General features: G+C 42.5%; 1 protein-coding gene and 1 pseudogene across 2 annotated transcripts in view; one reads left to right on the top strand and one right to left on the bottom strand.

Annotated features, from left to right (window-relative positions):
- Positions 1-19457, bottom strand: part of cblb (Cbl proto-oncogene B, E3 ubiquitin protein ligase) — a 171279-nt gene that overhangs the window by 140188 nt on the left and 11634 nt on the right. For both annotated transcript variants that reach the window (XM_085364305.1, XM_085364306.1), the window contains exon 4: positions 17168-17314. In XM_085364305.1, coding sequence (XP_085220431.1) covers positions 17168-17314 — 147 coding nt within the window. The remainder of the gene's footprint in view (positions 1-17167; positions 17315-19457) is intronic.
- LOC146623812 (uncharacterized) lies at positions 15542-16185 on the top strand (annotated as a pseudogene).

The following is a 19457-nucleotide window of genomic DNA, read 5'->3' as shown; positions in this document are numbered from 1 at the left end:
GATGGCAGCTGAGAATGTCCCAGTTCTTGCATGGCCAGCATACTCACCGGACATGTCACCCATTGAGCATGTTCGGGATGTGCTTGACCGGCGTATACGACAGCGTGTACCAGTTCCCACGAATATCCAACAACCTCGCACAGCCATTGAAGTGGAGTGGAACAACATTCCACAGGCCACAATTGACAATCTGATAGACTCCATGCGACGATGTGTTGCACTGCATGAGGCAAATGGTGGTCACACCAGATACTGACCGGTTCTGGGTCCCCAGACCCCCAATAGCGCAAAAAACTGCACATTCCAGGGTGGCCTTTTGTTGTGGGCAGTCTGAGGTACACCTGTGCACTACTCATGATGTCAGATCAGCATCCTGATGTGGCACACCTGTGAGGTGGGATGGATTATCTCAATATAGCAGATGTGCCCACTACCACACATTTGGACTGATTTGTGACCACTGTTTGGGAGGGATGGTTATATTGTGTATCTGGAATGAATTTTAGGTCTCTACGTCCATCCCATGGGGAATGGGAGCAAAAACAAAAGTGTTGCGTTTATATTTTTGTTCAGTGTATATAAAGCACCACTGGTGCTCAGGTAGAGTACAAAAGTGCTATATAAGGTAACAACCAGTAGATTTATTGACCTCTCAGGCAGAATGTTTACTGCACTGACAAGATGATGAATGCAACTCAACAGCAAAAATAGAAATATTAAAGTAAAACTTCTTTCAAGTGAAATTAAGAATAAATGTGCATGGGTGTGTAACTAATCAGCTGTTTGGGCTGTGTTTTATAGGGGGCTCTCTGGCAATGTGTATAAAAAATGAAGCAAACTTGGGACATTAGACGGACCCCAAAAGACCCCAAAAAATGCAATCTATATTACTATGTGAATTCCATAGATTTGAGTTTATATTCAGTTTTGTTGGTACTACTGAAGCCTTCAATTTGTTGAAAGGAGGAGAGTCCATATGCTCTCACAGTTACCACAAGATAAAAGAAGACTGATATCCTTATGTCCGAGTTTTCATGAACACAGCTCTGCGCTGAAAAACGTTTCTGAATGAAAACAATGTGGACGAAATGTTTTGCACTGTCAAAAGCACCGGCGGTAGCATCCAAAAGGCAGAGGAAGATGCTAATCATCGCACAAAAAGTTGGACTTCTGGACATGCTAAAGGAAGGTAGAAGTTACCGTATTTTTCGGACCATAAGGCGCATTAACCGACACAAAACAGTCAGATAAGTCAAACTTCACTCAACTCATTCTTCTTGGTTCCTCTACTTCCGTACCATTGATTCATTAATGTTGAATTCTCTCGCAGCTACTCTATTCCCATGTTGTGGACCTGAAAACAGGGTTTGATCTTTGGTTTCATTCTATAATACTGGACTTATTTTTCTACGAAGGTTTGAACTTTCAGAGCGTTTAAACAAGAGAGAAAAGTGTAAAAATGTTCATGCTTGTCTGAGAAAAGTGTATAAAGTGTGTAGTGAGGGGCTTTACAGCCTGAAAACATCTATAATAATTGTAAATAATAAAGCTGGCTATTTTGTGGATTTCACCTATCATGGGTTATTTTTAGAACATAGCTCCCACGATGTGGGCTTCATAGATAATTGGCAAACCTTCTGGAGGAAACCTGGTCTTGTTAGGAGAGACGGCATCCATCCCACTTTGGATGGAGCAGCTCTCATTTCTAGAAATATGGACAAATTTATTAAACCCCCCAAAATATGACTATCCAGAGTTGGGACCAGGAAGCAGAGTTGCAGTCTTACACGCTTCTCTGCAGCTTCTCTCCTCCTGCTACCCCCCCAAAAACCCATCTCCATAGAGACTGTGTCAGCTTCCAAAAAGACAAAAAACAAACTAAAAACCAGCAACAAACAACTTAAACATAAACAATTACAAAGAAAGAACAATACAGTATCCACATCTGAACCAAAGAGTAAAACAGTGAAATGTGGATTATTAAATATTAGGTCTCTCTCCTCCAAGTCTCTGTTAGTACATGACTTAATAATTGATCAACAAATTGATTTACTCTGCCTTACAGAAACCTGGTTGCAGCAGGATGATTATGTTAGTTTAAATGAATCAACACCCCCGAGCCATTCTAACTACCAGAAATCTCGAAGCACAGGCCGAGGGGGCGGTGTGGCAGCAATTTTTCACACCAGCCTATTAATTAATGAAAGACCAAGACAGACTTTTAATTCATTTGAAAGCCTGATGCTTAACATTGTCCACCCCAGCTGTGAAACTCAGAAACCAGTCTTACTTGTTATCATCTATCATCCACCTGGGCCTTACACAGAGTTTCTGTCTGATTTCTCAGACTTTATATCTAATTTAGTTCTGAGCTCAGATAAAATAATTATTGTGGGTGATTTTAACATCCATGTAGATGCTAAAAATGACAGCCTCAACATGGCATTTAATCTGTTATTAGACTCAATTGGTTTCTCTCAAAATGTAAAAGAACCCACCCACCACTTTAATCACACTCTAGATCTTGTTTTAACATATGGCATCGAACCTGAACATTTAACAGTGTTTCCTGAAAACCCTCTCCTGTCTGATCATTTCCTGATAACATTTACTTTTACAATAATTGATTACACAGCGGTGAAGAGTAGACTTTATCAAAGTAGATGTCTTTCTGAAAGCACTGTAACTAAGTTTAAGAATATAATCCACCCACTGTTATCATCTCCAATGCCCTGTACCAACACAGAGCAAAGCAGCTATCTGAACGCTACCCCAACAGAGGTCGATTATCTTGTTAATAATTTCACCTCCTCACTACGTACGACTCTGGATACTGTAGCTCCTGTGAAAACTAAGGCCTCAAATCAGAAGTACCTGACTCCGTGGTATAATTCTGAAACACGTACCCTAAAGCAGATGACTCGTAATCTGGAGAGGAAATGGCGTGTCACAAATCTAGAGGATCATCATTTAGCCTGGAGAAATAGTTTGCTGCTTTATAAGAAAGCCCTCCGCAAAGCCAGAACATCTTACTATTCATCACTGATTGAAGAAAATAAGAACAACCCTAGGTTTCTCTTCAGCACTGTAGCCAGGCTGACAAAAAGTCAGAGCTCTTTTGAGCCAACCATCCCTTTAACGTTAACTAGTAATGACTTCATGAACTTCTTCACAAATAAAATTTTTATCATTAGAGAAAAAATTACCAATAATCATCCCACAGATGTAATATTATCTACAGTTACTCTTAGTACCATTGATATTAAGTTAGACTCTTTTTCTCCAATTGATCTTTCTGAGTTAACTTCAATAATTACTTCCTCCAAACCATCAACGTGTCTTTTAGACCCCATTCCTACAAAACTGCTCAAAGAAGTCCTGCCATTAATTAATTCTTCGATCTTAAATATGATCAACCTATCTCTAATAATCGGCTATGTACCACAGGCCTTCAAGCTGGCTGTAGTTAAACCTTTACTCAAAAAGCCATCTCTAGACCCAGCAGTCTTAGCTAATTATAGGCCAATCTCCAACCTTCCTTTCATATCAAAAATCCTTGAAAGAGTAGTTGTCAAACAGCTAACAGATCATCTGCAGAGGAATGGTTTATATGAAGAGTTTCAGTCAGGTTTCAGAGCTCAGCACAGCACAGAAACAGCTTTAGTGAAGGTTACAAATGATCTTCTTATGGCCTCTGACAGTGGACTCATCTCTGTGCTTGTCCTGCTAGACCTCAGTGCAGCGTTCGATACTGTTGATCATAATATCCTATTAGAGCGATTAGAACATGCTGTAGGTATTACAAGTACTGCGCTGCAGTGGTTTGTATCATATCTATCTAATAGACTCCAATTCGTGCATGTAAATGGAGAGTCCTCTTCACACACTGAGGTTAATTATGGAGTTCCACAGGGTTCAGTGCTAGGACCAATTCTGTTTACATTATACATGCTTCCCTTAGGCAGTATCATTAGAAGACATAGCATACATTTTCACTGCTATGCAGATGACACCCAGCTCTATCTGTCCATGAAGCCAGATAACACACACCAATTAGTTAAACTGCAGGAATGTCTTAAAGACATAAAGACCTGGATGGCCGCTAACTTTCTGCTTCTTAATTCAGATAAAACTGAGGTTATTGTACTCGGCCCTGAAAATCTTAGAAATATGGTATCTAATCAGATTCTTACTCTGGATGGCATTACCTTGGCCTCCAGTAACGCGGTGAGGAACCTTGGAGTCATTTTTGACCAGGACATGTCCTTCAACGCACATATTAAACAAATATGTAAGACTGCTTTCTTCCATTTGCGCAACATCTCTAAAATTAGAAATATCCTGTCTCAGAGTGACGCTGAAAAACTAGTTCATGCATTTATTACTTCCAGGCTGGACTACTGTAATTCATTATTATCAGGATGTCCAAAAAACTCACTGAAAAGCCTTCAGCTAATCCAAAATGCTGCAGCAAGAGTCCTGACAGGGACTAGAAAGAGAGAGCATATTTCTCCTGTTTTGGCTTCCCTTCATTGGCTTCCTGTTAAATCCAGAATTGAATTCAAAATCCTGCTCCTCACATACAAGGTCTTAAATAATCAGGCCCCATCTTATCTTAATGACCTTGTAGTACCATATCACCCTATTAGAGCGCTCCGCTCTCGCTCTGCAGGCCTACTTGTTGTTCCTAGAGTATTTAAAAGTAGAATGGGAGGGAGAGCCTTCAGTTTTCAGGCCCCTCTTCTGTGGAACCAGCTTCCAGTTTGGATTCGGGAGACAGACACTATCTCTACTTTTAAGATTAGGCTTAAAACTTTCCTTTTTTCTAAAGCATATAGTTAGGGCTGGACCAGGTGACCCTGAATCCTCCCTTTGTTATGCTGCAATAGATGTAGGCTGCCGGGGGATTCCCATGATGCATTGAGTTTTTCCTTTCCAGTCACCTTTCTCACTCACTATGTATTAATAGACCTCTCTGCATTGAATCATATCTGTTATTAACCTCTGTCTCTCTTCCACAGCATGTCTTTATCCTGTCTTCCTTCTCTCACCCCAACCGGTCGCAGCAGATGGCCGCCCCTCCCTGAGCCTGGTTCTGCCGGAGGTTTCTTCCTGTTAAAAGGGAGTTTTTCCTTCCCACTGTCGCCAAAGTGCTTGCTCATAGGGGGTCATATGATTGTTGGGTTTTTCTCTGTATCTATGAAGCGCCTTGAGGCGACTTTTGTTGTGATTTGGCGCTATATAAATAAAATTGAATTGAATTGAATTGAATAAATGAGGGAACACTGTAATGTAAAAATCTAAAATCTAAAAAATGTTTGTGATTAATTCTTATTAAAGGACAAAACATCTCAATGGCATTCACTAATAAGGTTCAGGAAATACAAAGACAATGATATATTTTATAACAGTGTTCTGTAAATAGCAGTCATTTCTGGAGATGTTCATGGCCACAGTTGAGGTGTGCCAGTGTCTAGTGGCAGAATGGATGTTGCGGATGCTGTCCCTTTTTTTGAGGGAGGCCCAGACAGTGGCAGGTATTGTGGGGCAAATTCACAAATGTCTGCAGGGCAACTCCAGGGAAGAGGGATATAGTTTAAGGATTGACCCTTCACCTACATGCAACAGCTCTGAGATGCAGGAGCCAGGTGGTTGCTGCATCGTCTCAATCGGGCCCTGGCCGATTGAGACGGGAACACAGCTGCTGGATTTAGCCATGTTGGAACAGTTTGTGGGGCTCCCGGGACAAACAGATCTGGTAGAGTGGGTCTCTGTTGGTCAGCGAACCTGGAAGTGGTGGATATGTTGGCAGAAGGGTTCCACATAGATCTTAGTCCACCAAATCCAAGGGAAAAGAGTCAAGGCTGCAGTTAGCTCCCTTCTGGAACATCGGTTAATTCTGGGAACGGAATGGTTCCAGTTTAATAAACCGATGAGGCATTGTTTAGGGATGTGCACACAACTGGTAGGCACATATGTCTGTGCTGTGTTCAGCGGTGATTCAAATTCCTCCAACACTCTCCAGGCAGGAGGAAATTGGAAGTCTCTCAGGGGCATCCCCAGTTCCGATGGTTTACTTCATGGAAGATTTTCCCCTTGAGCAGTCTTCTGACAACACTGTGAAATTAGGCTTTGGCTAAGTGATGAAAATTGAAAATTGGGGCAATTCACTATCGAAAGGTGTTTCAGGTTATCTCCTGAGTCGGCATCCAGAGAGACTGACGGGTTGGTGAAGTGTCTGAATAAGACTTTAAAGTCCATAATTCTTAATAATTCTCCAGCTCAAACAAGAGTATCCTGACATTGAGTACAGCCTCCAGCATGGTGCATTTGGCCCAAGTCACTCACTCAGGCAGAGTCATGCTTAAAGTGGTCCCAGTTACCCTCCACAATAATGGGCGATCTCTGTCCACCTACGCCATTCTTGACGACGGATCAGAGTGGACTATTGTTTTATCTGCAGCGGTTCATTACCTGCAATTAAATATCACAGAGGAGTCCCTCAAACTATGAACCATCAGGCAGGAGGTGTCACAGTTACAAGGCGCATGCGTTTCTTTTGAACTAAGCGCACCCAGCTCTCCCCAAATCAAACATCACATCAGACGTGTTTTTACTGCTAAAGAACTTAATCTGGCAAAACAATCCTGTCCAGTGGACATACTCCGTCAGAGATATCCACATCTGGCCGACGTTCCCATCAAAGCATTTAAGGATGTGCAGCCTATGCTTCTTATAGGCTCAGATAATGTCCAGCTCATCACCCCTCTGTCACCTGTCAAAGTTGGTCCACTAGGCAGCCCTGTTGCTGTCAACACTAACCTCGGTTGGGCCATCCAGGGACCGGCTACCTTTCTACATCTACCTACTGAAGCTTCATGTCTGCACACATCCCTGTTACCAACTCCCTCTCAAGCGCTAAGACAGAACGTTGAGAAGCTGTGGCAGTTAGATGTGCTCCCCTTTCGATCAGAGAAAGAGGTAACTCGCTCTAAACAAGACAAAGAGGCACTGGAGTTACTGAAGAAAACCACAGAACGTGTACAGGTGGATGGAATAGCTCGCTATGCTACTCCTCTGCTCCGCCGCAGAGACTCCACTAAACTACGAACTGACCATGGCAGTGATGGCTCTCCTTCGGTCCACAGAGAAGCGCCTGATTAAAGATCCTGATCTAGTGGCTGTGTACAATGCAGAAATACACAAACTGGAACAAGCAGGTTATGTAAGAAAACTCACTCCTGAAGAGGCAAACCGCACAGATGAATCCTGGTTCATTCCCCATCATATTGTGCATCATAACAAAAAACCTAGGATAGTTTTCAACTGTTCCTTCCAATACAGGCAAGACTGCCTTAACGATCAGCTGCTACCAGGTCCAACTCTCGGTCCATCCTTTATAGGTGTCCTGTTGAGATTTAGGGAGCACCCTGTTGCTGTGAGTGGGGACATACGAGGTATGTTCCATCAGGTGCGGCTTCTTTCGCATGACCGGCCCCTGCTGAGATTCGTGTGGAGAGATATGGAAAGAGATCGGAGCCCGGACATTTATGAGTGGTGTGTCCTGCCCTTTGGAACCACATGCAGCCCCTGTTGTGCCACGTATGCCCTTCAGTGCCATGTGCAGGATCATAAAGATGGCAATGAACAAGTACTAGACTCCGTGCTGCACTCATTTTATGTCGATAACTGTTTGCAATCTCTGCCCTTTGCTTCGCAGGCACGACCACTTGTCGATGTTATCATCAGAGAGTTGCTATCTACTGGTGGTTTCGAAATCCGACAGTGGGCCAGTAACTACCCAGAGGCCATTGTTCATCTCCCCTCTGAAGCAAAGTCCCCTACCTGCGAGCTGTGGTTGACTGAACACCAACCACATCCCCAAGAACCAACCTTAGGCTTGGCATGGCACTGCTCCACAGACCAGATCGCCTACAGATGTCAGCCAGTGGTTCCTCAGGAGTCAACCATGAGAAACATCTACAGCATCCTCGCCTCTCAATACGACCCACTGGGTTTCATCATCCCCTTCACGACCCGGGCAAAGGTTATTGTTCAACGTCTGTGGCAGAACGACAGGAACTGGGATGATCCCATCGAGGGCGAGTTACTCCAACGGTGGCAAGAGTGGGTGAGTGAGCTACAGTATCTACAAGAAATCTGTCTGCCTAGATGCTACACAGCCCCAGCAACCCAAGAGGGAACTTTCCAGCTGCATGTATTCTGTGATGCGTCAGAGTGTGCTTACGGAGCAGTGGCATATTTGAGATTTAAATCGGCAGAACATGAGGTCCACACTGCCTTTATCATGGCCAGATCACGTGTAGCTCCCCGCAAGAAACTGTCAATTCCCCGTTTAGAGCTGTGTGCCGTACTGGCTGGTGCACAACTGTCTAGACTCCTCCTCAGTGAGCTTACTCTGCCCATTAGTGAGACTACTTTATGGACCGATTCTACCACTGTGTTGAACTGGATCTAGTCCGAGTCCTGCCACTATAAAGTGTTTGTAGGTACTCGTATTGCCAAAATACAGGAGCTGACTGAGGCCGCCAGCTGGAGGTATGTCCCCTCGGCTTTGAACCCAGCAGATGACATCACCCGGGGAAAACCATTACGTGAGCTGTCAAAACCTAGCCAGTGGATGGATGGGCCCCCCTTCCTGAGACAAGCATCTGAGCAGTGGCCAGCACGACCTACTGTGAGTACAGACACTGAAGATAATACTGAGTTAAAGAAATCAGCTTTCTGTGCCTATGTCACTACAGATTTGGCACAGTCTGATCCTGCATACAACACCTGGGGTGATTTGGTGCAGGCCACCTACCTGTCTTCTCACGGGGCGGCTGTCCTCCCTATGTCAGCGGCACAACGCTTAGAGACAGAAGTTCAAATTCTCAAACAGGCACAACAAGATAGCTTCCCTGTTGAAGTACACACACTTAAATCTGGGAAAGAGGTGTACAAAGACAGCAGACTGAGCAACCTTTCTCCCAAATATGACAGTCAGCTTGGCCTCATACGAGTAGGTGGACGTCTCCAGCGAGCAGAGCAGATGGATGTTAACACTCTGCATCCTATCGTGTTGTCACCAGACCATCCTGCTACTCAGCTCATCATCAAAGACTAGGATACACGTCTCCTGCATCCTGGCCCAGAACGTGTCTTTGCCGAATTGAGACGCAGGTATTGGATTTTAAGAGGCAGACAGGCCATAAGGAAGCATCAGTATCGCTGTTTTGAGTGTAAGAAGTGGAGAGCCAAGCCTGTTTCATCGAAGATGTCTGATCTCCCTGCTACCCGCTTGCGATTAAATCAGACGCCATTCTGGTCCACAGGAATTGACTGTTTTGGCCCTTTCACTATAAAGATACAGTAGGTAGGAGACAAGAGAAACGGTGGGGAATTATATTTAAATGCCTTACGACCCGCTGCATTCACCTCGACCTTCTCACTGGTATGGACACTGACTCCTTTCTCATGGCTCTGCGCAGATTTATTGCTTGAAGAGGAAAACCTTTTGAAATACTGAGTGATCAGGTCACCAATTTCAGAGGAGACAGAGAGCTGCAGGAGGCATTCAAAGTGATGGAGCCACGACTGCAGGAGCTCAGTGAACAGAGCATCATTTTCCACTTCAACCCTCCGCATGCTCCACATTTTGGGGGAGCCTGGGAACGGGAGATCCGTTCAGTCAAATCTGCACTTCAAGTTGCTCTCAAAGGTCAAGCGGTGCCAGAGGATTTGTTGCTTACTGTTCTTATTGAAGTAGAGGGCATACTTAATTCCAAGCCACTGGGATACGTTTCCTCGGATATTGCAGATGTTGATCCAATCACGCCAAATATGTTGCTCATGGGGCGGCGCGATGCTTCCCTTCCCCAGGCAGTTTATGGCACCAGAGAAGAACTTGGAAGGCGGAAATGGCGTCACAGCCAAGTCATAGCGGACCAGTTCTGGACTCAGTTCATTCAGCGCTACCTGCCTGGACTGCAGCCTCACCAGAAGTGGAACCAGACTACTCCACCTTTGAAAGTGGGACAGACTGTCATGGTGGTGGACTATCAGCTCCCATGGGCTTCCTGGCCCGTAGGACAGGTAACACACGTGTTTCCCAGCCCGGATGGACAGGTGCGAGTAGCTGAAGTCGCCATTGGGAAACATAAATACCAACGGCCTATGTCAAAACTTATCACTTTACCTGAACTGTCAGCTGAATGTCCTTAGTCATATTCACATGGGTTTTTTAATGTTTACTAATGTGCTATACACATTAGGGGGCGGCTGTATAAAACCCCTGTGATTTGTGTATATAGACTGTTCCACGGACACCCTCTAACCACTGCTAAGATGGTACATTCCTCCCATCCTTTGTTTGAGTTTGCGCTGGTTCACCGTGATAGCGCTGGTGGAGCTGGGCTGTTGTACTGAACATGTGTCGTGCGTGTGCGTGAATGATAAGTAAGTGCCTTGTATTTGTTTGTTCTATGGTTGTAACTTATCAAATACTTACCTATGTACATTGGGTGATGCTTTTATAGAGTTTTCCAGCGGTTTGTGTAGCCACGAGACAATGTATATTCATGCTGATTTGACCAAAATGGCGCTACCCTTGTGAACTGAGCTGCCCAAAGTAAAGATGGAGTCTATCCCTGTGCAGCAGCCCATTTGTGTCCACCAGGGGGTGGGGTTTAGTCATTTTCGAATTAGACTTTCTGTTCAACCCTTTCTGTATTTTTTAGACCAGTTAGGTTGACTTTAATTGTTTGCTAATTGTAATTTCTGTTATTTTACAGAACCACACACATACATATACCCATACGAATTCACTTCTGGAGATGTTTTGGATTAAAGGAACCCTAATTATCATTGCTGTAGACCCCCTCTTTCATCATATAAGTCACCTGTGCCTTCTGACCGAGGATAGGAAAATCCTGCTGTAATTTGCCAGTTTATTGAGCACACACATGACCAGTTCAGGACTGCTCATGTAGTTGTAAAGTATCTCTAAAATTAGAAACATCCTGTCATAGAGCTGAAAAACTAGTTTTTGCATTTATTACTTCTCGGCTGGACTAGGCTTGTCCTAAAAACTCCCTGAAAAGCTGTCCATTGATCCAACATGCTGCAGCGAAAGAGAGAGCATTCCCTTCATTGGCTCCCTGTTAGATTCAGAATTTAATTTAAAATCCTTCTCCTCACATACAATGCATTGAATAACCAGGACTGATTTTATCTTCAAGACCTTATAGTACTGCCAGAGATTTCTTTCTGATAAAAGGCAGTATTTCCTCCCCACTGTCGTCAAGTGCTTGCTCATAGAGGGACGTTTAATTGTGGGGGGCTTTCTCTCTCTATTACTTCGGGGTCTCTACCTTAGATTATAAAGCCCTGTAACAGAACTCTCGTGATTTAGTGTTAATACATACATAATTGCTATTGTATACATAATACAATATACACCAAATCACAAGGGGGTGGCTGTAGCTCAGGAGGTAGAGCAGGTACCCTACTGATCGGAAGGTTGGTGGTTCGATCCCTGGCTCCTCCAGGCTGCATGTCAAGTATCCTTGGGCAAGATACTAACCCCAAGTTACTTTCTGATGCATCTGTCAGCGTATGAATGTGTGACTGTAGTTAGAAAGCACTATGTATAAAGAAAGTGCTTGCGAGATTGGGTGAATATGGCATGTTATATACAGTGCTTTGAGTACTCCGGGAGAGTAGAAAAGCGCTATATAAGAATCAGCCCCTTTACCATATACAGTGGGGCAAAAAAGTATTTAGTCAGCCACCGATTGTGCAAGTTCCCCCACTTAAAATGATGACAGAGGTCAGTAATTTGCACCAGAGGTACACTTCAACTGTGAGAGACAGAATGTGAAAAAAAAATCCATGAATTCACATGGTAGGATTTGTAAAGAATTTATTCGTAAATTAGGGTGGAAAATAAGTATTTGGTCACCTCAAACAAGGAAAATCTCTGGCTCTCACAGACCTGTAACGTCTTCTGTAAGAAGCGTTTCTGTCCCCCACTCGTTACCTGTATGAATGGCACCTGTTTGAACTCATCATCTGTATAAAAGACACCTGTCCACAGCCTCAAACAGTCAGACTCCAAACTCCGCCATGGCCAAGACCAAAGAGCTTTCGAAGGACACCAGGAAAAGTATTGTAGACCTGCACCAGACTGGGAAGAGTGAATCTACAATAGGCAAGCAGCTTGGTGTGAAAAAACAACTGTGGGAGCAATCATCAGAAAATGGAAGACATACAAGACCACTGATAATCTCCCTCGATCTGGGGCTCCACGCAAGATCTCATCCCGTGGGGTCAAAATGATCATGAGAACGGTGAGCAAAGATCCCAGAACCACACGGGGGGACCTGGTGAATGACCTGCAGAGAGCTGGGACCAAAGTAACAAAGGTCACCATCAGTAACACACCACAACGGCAGGGAATCAAATCCCGCAGTGCCAGACGTGTTCCGCTGCTGAAGCCAGTGCATGTCCAGGCCCGTCTGAAGTTTGCCAGAGAGCACATGGATGATACAGCAGAGGATTGGGAGAATGTCATGTGGTCAGATGAAACCAAAGTAGAACTTTTTGGTATAAACTCAACTCGTCGTGTTTGGAGGAAGAAGAATACTGAGTTGCATCCCAAGAACACCATACCTACTGTGAAGCATGGAGGTGGAAACATCATGCTATGGGGCTGTTTTTCTGCCAAGGGGACAGGACGACTGATCCGTGTTAAGGACAGAATGAATGGGGCCATGTATCGTGAGATTTTGAGCCAAAACCTCCTTCCATCAGTGAGAACTTTGAAGATGAAACGAGGCTGGGTCTTCCAACATGACAATGATCCAAAACACACCGCCCGGGCAACAAAGGAGTGGCTCCGTAAGAAGCATTTGAAAGTCCTGGAGTGGCCTACCCAGTCTCCAGACCTCAACCCCATAGAAAATCTGTGGCGGGAGTTGAAAGTCCATGTTGCTCGGCGACAGCCCCAAAACATCACTGCTCTCGAGAAGATCTGCATGGAGGAATGGGCCAAAATACCAGCTACTGTGTGTGCAAACCTGGTAAAGACCTATAGTAAACGTTTGACCTCTGTTATTGCCAACAAAGGTTATGTTACAAAGTATTGAGTTGTATTTTTGTTATTGACCAAATACTTATTTTCCACCCTGATTTACGAATAAATTCTTTACAAATCCTACCATGTGGATTCATGGATTTTTTTTTCACATTCTGTCTCTCACAGTTGAAGTGTACCTCTGGTGCAAATTACTGACCTCTGTCATCATTTTAAGTGGGGGAACTTGCACAATCGGTGGCTGACTAAATACTTTTTTGCCCCACTGTATGTGAATTTAATTAATTCATAACATATCGTTTTAACATATTAAAACAAAATATATGATTCACAGTTTAAATTTCATTTTCTGAAAAATATCCAACAGTGTATCTGTGAAAATGTGAAGCTATTGCCTTAAACACTATCTTCTATTAGGGTAAAAAAAAAAAAACTGTGGATAAAAAAAATCCACACAAAACTGGCATTTCGGGCATTTTGAAAATTTACAGAATTTGGTGCCCAATGTTTAATGTATTTGTTTTTTTGTTTTTTAAGTCATCCTTTTTACATCGCATTTTTAAAATGACACAACTGTAACCGTAATTTGGACTGTACCATTAATCCCAGAGGAAGAGAAAAGTATTCACAGTGCTTTGCTTCCTCCACAATGTGTTATGTTACAGCCTTATTGTAAAATGTAAATGTAAATTCATTTTTCAACTCAAAATTCTACATACATTATCCAATAACAACAAAGTGGAAAAAGTTTGCTTAAAATTCAGAAGTGTAATTCTTGCATGACACCGAAAACTGAGCTCAGTTGCACCCTGACACACACCTGTCTATATAAGGTCCCTTTGATGACAGTGCAAGAAAGGTCAGAGGAGTTGTCTGTAGATTTTCAAGACAGGACTGTATCAAGTCACAGAACTTGGGGTGGGGGTATAGAAAAATGTCTGCAGCACTGAAGATCCCAATCAGCACAGTGACCGCCATCATCCATAATAGGAAGATTTTGAAACACCGGGACTGTTAGCTACTTGGCCAGTCTGAGCAAGTTGGGATAGAAGGAGTATCATTTCTGCAGCACTTCACCGATCAAGCCTGTATGGTAGAGCAGCCAGACGGAAATCATTCCTCATGACAGGTCTCTCTTAAACAAAGATTTAACTTTTTGGCCTGAATCCCGTGTGTCATGGAAAGCAGGCACTGCTCACCACCTGGCTAATACCATCCCTACAGTGAAGCATCGTGGTGCCAGCATCAGCAGCAGAACTGGGAGATTAGTCAGGGTTGAGGAAAAAATGACAGCAGCAATCTACAGAGACATCCTTGATGACGGCCTCCTTCAAAGTGCTCTGGCTTTTGAAATGTGGCAAAGGTTTATCTTCAACAGGATAATAACCCTAAGCACACAGCTGCCGGACACTGGCGCCACCGGGCCCTCTGACCACCACCATTTCATATACCTCCAACAGCTTCCTATCTGACACAGTTGGCTAATTTGGCTAATAGTGGCCATAGTGATGTTTTCTGCTTAAATTTATGAATGTTTATTTATAGTGAGCATCAGCATCAGCTTCCTTACAATATAAACAGTAAATTCATCTGAAAGACATTATGTGCAGTTAGCCTCAAGCCAAGTCCTGACATCTCAATCTTCTCTCAGGATGGGTAACAAGTGTGACCCTTTGACTGATTAAAGGGCTATACCTCAGCTTCGGTTTGCAAAAATCTAATAATCTAACAGATTATACTATACTTAGTTTCTAAGGTGGCTCTGAACACAGTGTAGGATGAGCAGAGATAATTCAACTACATTGAAAAAAACACATTGTCTTAGAGATAATTATGAGGTTTTACAGAATCAAAATAAAGCAGTGATAGTGCATCCAGTAGCAATTTATATCTCTCTACACAAGTGGATTTTTTTTAACATGACATTTTTCATAACAAACACTTTAATTCACTATTATACTGAATTACATATATTGTGTAATGTATTGAAATGATAGGAACAGGATCTTCTAATATTCTCAAAATTCCAAGAATATCACAAAATAAGTTTTGCATTTTTTATGCAAATAAAAAAAACATTTTTATGAGGAAGGTATATGAGCAAAACATATTCTTTTAAGACATTTGTAAAATCATGGAAAATACTAGCCAAAAATGTCCTCCTGATAAAACTGAAAAGAATTAGAAACTGCTTCACAAGGAAGTAACCATTACCCTACTGCAGACTTTTGTCAGTATGAATGGAAAATGGTTATGATCTGAAATTATATGCTTAATGAAAAATACTGCTAAATTACTCTTTCTCGTTTGGCTCTCGGCGAAGGCAGTTGCACTTTTCTCCTCTCCTCCTTCCCCTTATCTTCCCTGCTTAGCCTCTTGTGTCCTTGTCTTGTCTCATGTGTATTACTTTCCCTGGAACACTCTCTCACAGTCTGTTCTCTAAAACCTAAAAGAGAATTATGGATTTGATCAACTGGTCTCTGAATGCTATTGACACCCTTTTCTCAACGAGAAGTCTGGGCTTGGGAGAGCCCGAGTGCCCTGGAGGGACTTTCCCTGCCGGATACACGATGGACGGGTGGCAGAAATGGAGGATCGTGTGCCTGGCGGGACTGTCGATCGAGGACGCTGAAGATATCTACCTATTCGGAACCATGATAACAGGGTTCTTGCTGATCGGAGCTGGCTTGGCCCTGGCTTATCGGAGAATTAAGAAAGCGGAACCAGCTGTTTAAACCCCCCCAAGGCTGCCCGCTGGGATTGAAACGATGGGACGAGGCGCGACTTCTCAGAAAGAGCTCACTGAATGCAGCATGGTTAAGACCTTGGAGAAGCTTACGGCTGCCGTGAATACTCAGAATAACACCTCCGAGCGTATATTGGATTACATCAAGGGGAAGTTCCCTCAGAATAACACCTCTGAGCGAAAGTTGGATTACATCGTGGAGCAGCTCACTGCAGTCGTGAGTTCTCAGAATCGGCTCTCTGAGCACAAGAATGACAAGACCACGGAGTGCAAGTTTGACAACATCATGGAGAAGCTCGCGGCTCTCCAACGGGAGAGTGAGAGACCAGTGTTGGAGTGTTAAAGAACAGCTTTAAAATTCTCATGAGTTATTCGCATAAAAGAAAAATCAACAACATCAACATGATAATGCGGATATCCCCTCGGCGCCAGCTGTGGGCTTAAGGCTGGAGCCGAACAAAAACTCCCTGATAACGACTGTGTTTTGACTGTTCCTTCCAATTATAAGGCCACCTGGGTTGGCTGGTAGACTGTTTACTTAGCCTGGTAGGGCGAAGGACACTGTCTCAGCTGAACTATGGACACGCACACACATACACTTACACTGATGAGCACTCACTCATCCCCCTTCCCCTTCCAATGCCTTCGATGCTTGTTGCCTCCTGGGAACACGAGGCGGGTCTGGGCCCGCGCTGGAGAGACGGTGCAGTGGCAGGATGGCTGCTGTGTTGCCTGGGATTACTCCTCATCCCCTACCCAACCCTGTTGCTGGTCACGTGCTCTGTAATGTTGTACTGTGGACATTTATGTGCTTTCTGTGCAGAGGAGTTTTTTTGTTTCCTGTTCTCATGCTGTCCTCCTATAGCCCAGCATGAGTAGAGGTCTCTTTTTTCCTCTTGCATTTTCCCATTGTAGTGTACATTTCAGTGTTTTTTTTCTGTAATGCAACCGTTCTCTGACTTGTATCCCCATGTGATGTCTGTGTTGTGTGTGTAAGGTCGGGGGGCGGGTTCATTCCACTGCAGGGCAACATGCCACTGCATGTGGCAAATAAAATTTGAACTTGAACTTGAACTTGAAATTTAGCACCAGTGTGGAATTTGACAAACTTTTAGCTAGCCAGCTCTAGAATAGGCTTGGTACATTTGTAGTGGTGTTTTACTACTTTTTACCATTACACGTTAAAAGTGATGGTGTTGATTATTTAATGGAATATGTCATTCCCAACTATTTGTGTGCATGTCCAATTTGGACAAGTGAATAACATACACATCTATCAAAAAACAAACAAACAACAACAAAAATAATACTGAGGTGACACTTACTTTTCACCAAAAAATCTCCTCCAGAAGTCAGCAGCATCAGCTTTGGTAATCCTGAACGTGTCTCCTTGGAATTGTCCTCCAGGGAAGATTGCCTTGATTTCTGCCAGCATATGACTGAAGATCAGAGACAGCTTGGTCAGGTTCCTCCTGCAGAGGCCAGAAAACAGGAAATAGTTCATGTAAAATTATAGCCTCACATGTTTGACAGACACCACATGGAAACTATTTGACCTGTACAAATATACTGTACATGTTCCTGACTTCTGATTTGTTGGTAATAGCTGGTCAAATCAGACATTTCGAACACTCTCTTAGACCAACATATGCTAGAACACAGTTTATAGATAATTTAATGTTGGATTTCCTTTAAAAAAGTTAACTATAATATGAACTACATGAGCACATTAGAAAACAAACTGGCTTAAATAACGACTACAGAAGGATCTCTGTGCTATATCACACAACATATCACATCTATCACACACTAGATAAAACTGAACTTAAAAAAAAAAAACAGACATATTATAACACTTAAGGATGTGTGGGCATAGGATGTGAGAACACATTTTTCTCAGGGTTAGGGTTAGGGATCTCATAATCTGATAATGATAAATGTGACAAATGCAGAGCCAGTGTCAAGTTTTATTTTGCACAGTTATTTATGCAGCCTAAAATCCAATAACATATTGCCACTTATTTTCTGAGTGTACAAAAAGGGTGATAATGTTAGTGCTTTGTAAAAGGAAAGTAAATTTGTTCTTATTCACAAAAACTAACCAGTATAGACAGGTACATTTCCTTCTTTTGAAAGCAAAACCCAGACAATCATAAATGTGACATAGAAAGATTCATCAGTCAAATAAACCACTGACTTGTTGATCCAGAAGACCCTCTATGGCATAGGTGTCAAACTCTGGCCCGCGGGCCAAATTTGGCCCGCAAAGCCATACCAAATTACTATTAGAGCTGGCCTACTGGTATTATACAGCTAATATATATATTGTTTAGTATTAAGCTTTGCTTGTTCCATATTCAGTTTTCCAGCAAAACCTATTTGAGTCCATAAGAAAAGATTCATTCTTATATCTGGAGGAAGATTTTTTTTTTTTAATAAATATTATTGTTAGCCCACGACTCCAGTTTTGAATTTTGGCCCACTGTGTATTTGAGTTTGACACCTCTGCTCTATGGAATGGATTCATGTCATTTGTTTTTGAATTACTGCATATGGACACTATCTACACATTGCAACAAGTTTTTTACACTTCCCAGGATGACTTAGAGCAAAGAAAACCTATGTGTGAGAAGCTGCTTCTTCAACAGAAAGATTGCACACTGTCACTTTGTTGCCTGCTACTATTACTTCCTATTAGACCCTGGTTAAAACCAACAGATGGCATAGCTATACTTTCAAATTTCAAATGGTCATAACCCCAAATGTCAATCAAAGAAAATCCTGTTTATTTGAACAATTATATTTGACGTTATATTCCATCTTTGCTATGAGGAAGGGCAAAAATGAAACTTCGTAACTTCCCAAACACTATCATAAGAGATTTAGCTTTACATGTGATTTTTTTCCCATCAGATGAGTTTTAATGTTGTTGTCTTGTACAATTCGCCATCACACACATATTATTTTATGATCAACAACTGATGACTATAATATGAACTGGTTGACAAAAATTGAAAATGGCAATGTCAAAATTTTATTTCAAACAAATAATCAAAGGACTTAAAAGAGTCACTAAAACAGTAGAACCCTAATTGATGTCTTACCAATAAAATGGGTCAGATGACAAACACATCATCTATTAACTGTAATGTAAACACAACATGCAAATATTAATTGGAATCCCCTTATAGAAATAGATAACCAGGATTTGTGTTGTGATTGCATTACTACTTTAAAGTGGACATAAAACACTACACATATTGGGGCTCTTTTTATCTAATTGCTATCATTTTAATTGATGCCCACTCATGGTAAATGATGGTAAACTGTTGTTATGTTATTCAGCCATGTTCAGAAACACTACAAATCCGTTATGCACAACGTGCATCACTCATACACTGCATCACACTTTTTGGATGTTAATTTGTCCTATTTAACCACAGTTTAGTGTTTTTCTTCATTGTCTGTTTGGAGTATAAAATGTAAGATTAACTTGATATCTGAGTGTCTCTTAGTCTCCTATATTAGCTAGTTAGTCTAGTTTTTTTTTTTTTTTTTTTTTTTGGGGGGGGGGGGGGGGGGGGGTTGCCTTGTTTAGTTGACTAAGAAATCAGT

Source organism: Diplotaxodon limnothrissa, linkage group LG10 (assembly GCF_057381915.1).
Source record: "Diplotaxodon limnothrissa isolate DT_005_m linkage group LG10, D_limnothrissa_male_GT1.1, whole genome shotgun sequence".
In the NCBI taxonomy this organism is placed as follows: Eukaryota; Metazoa; Chordata; class Actinopteri; order Cichliformes; family Cichlidae; genus Diplotaxodon; species Diplotaxodon limnothrissa.
This window is presented reverse-complemented; position numbering and strand designations above follow the sequence as displayed.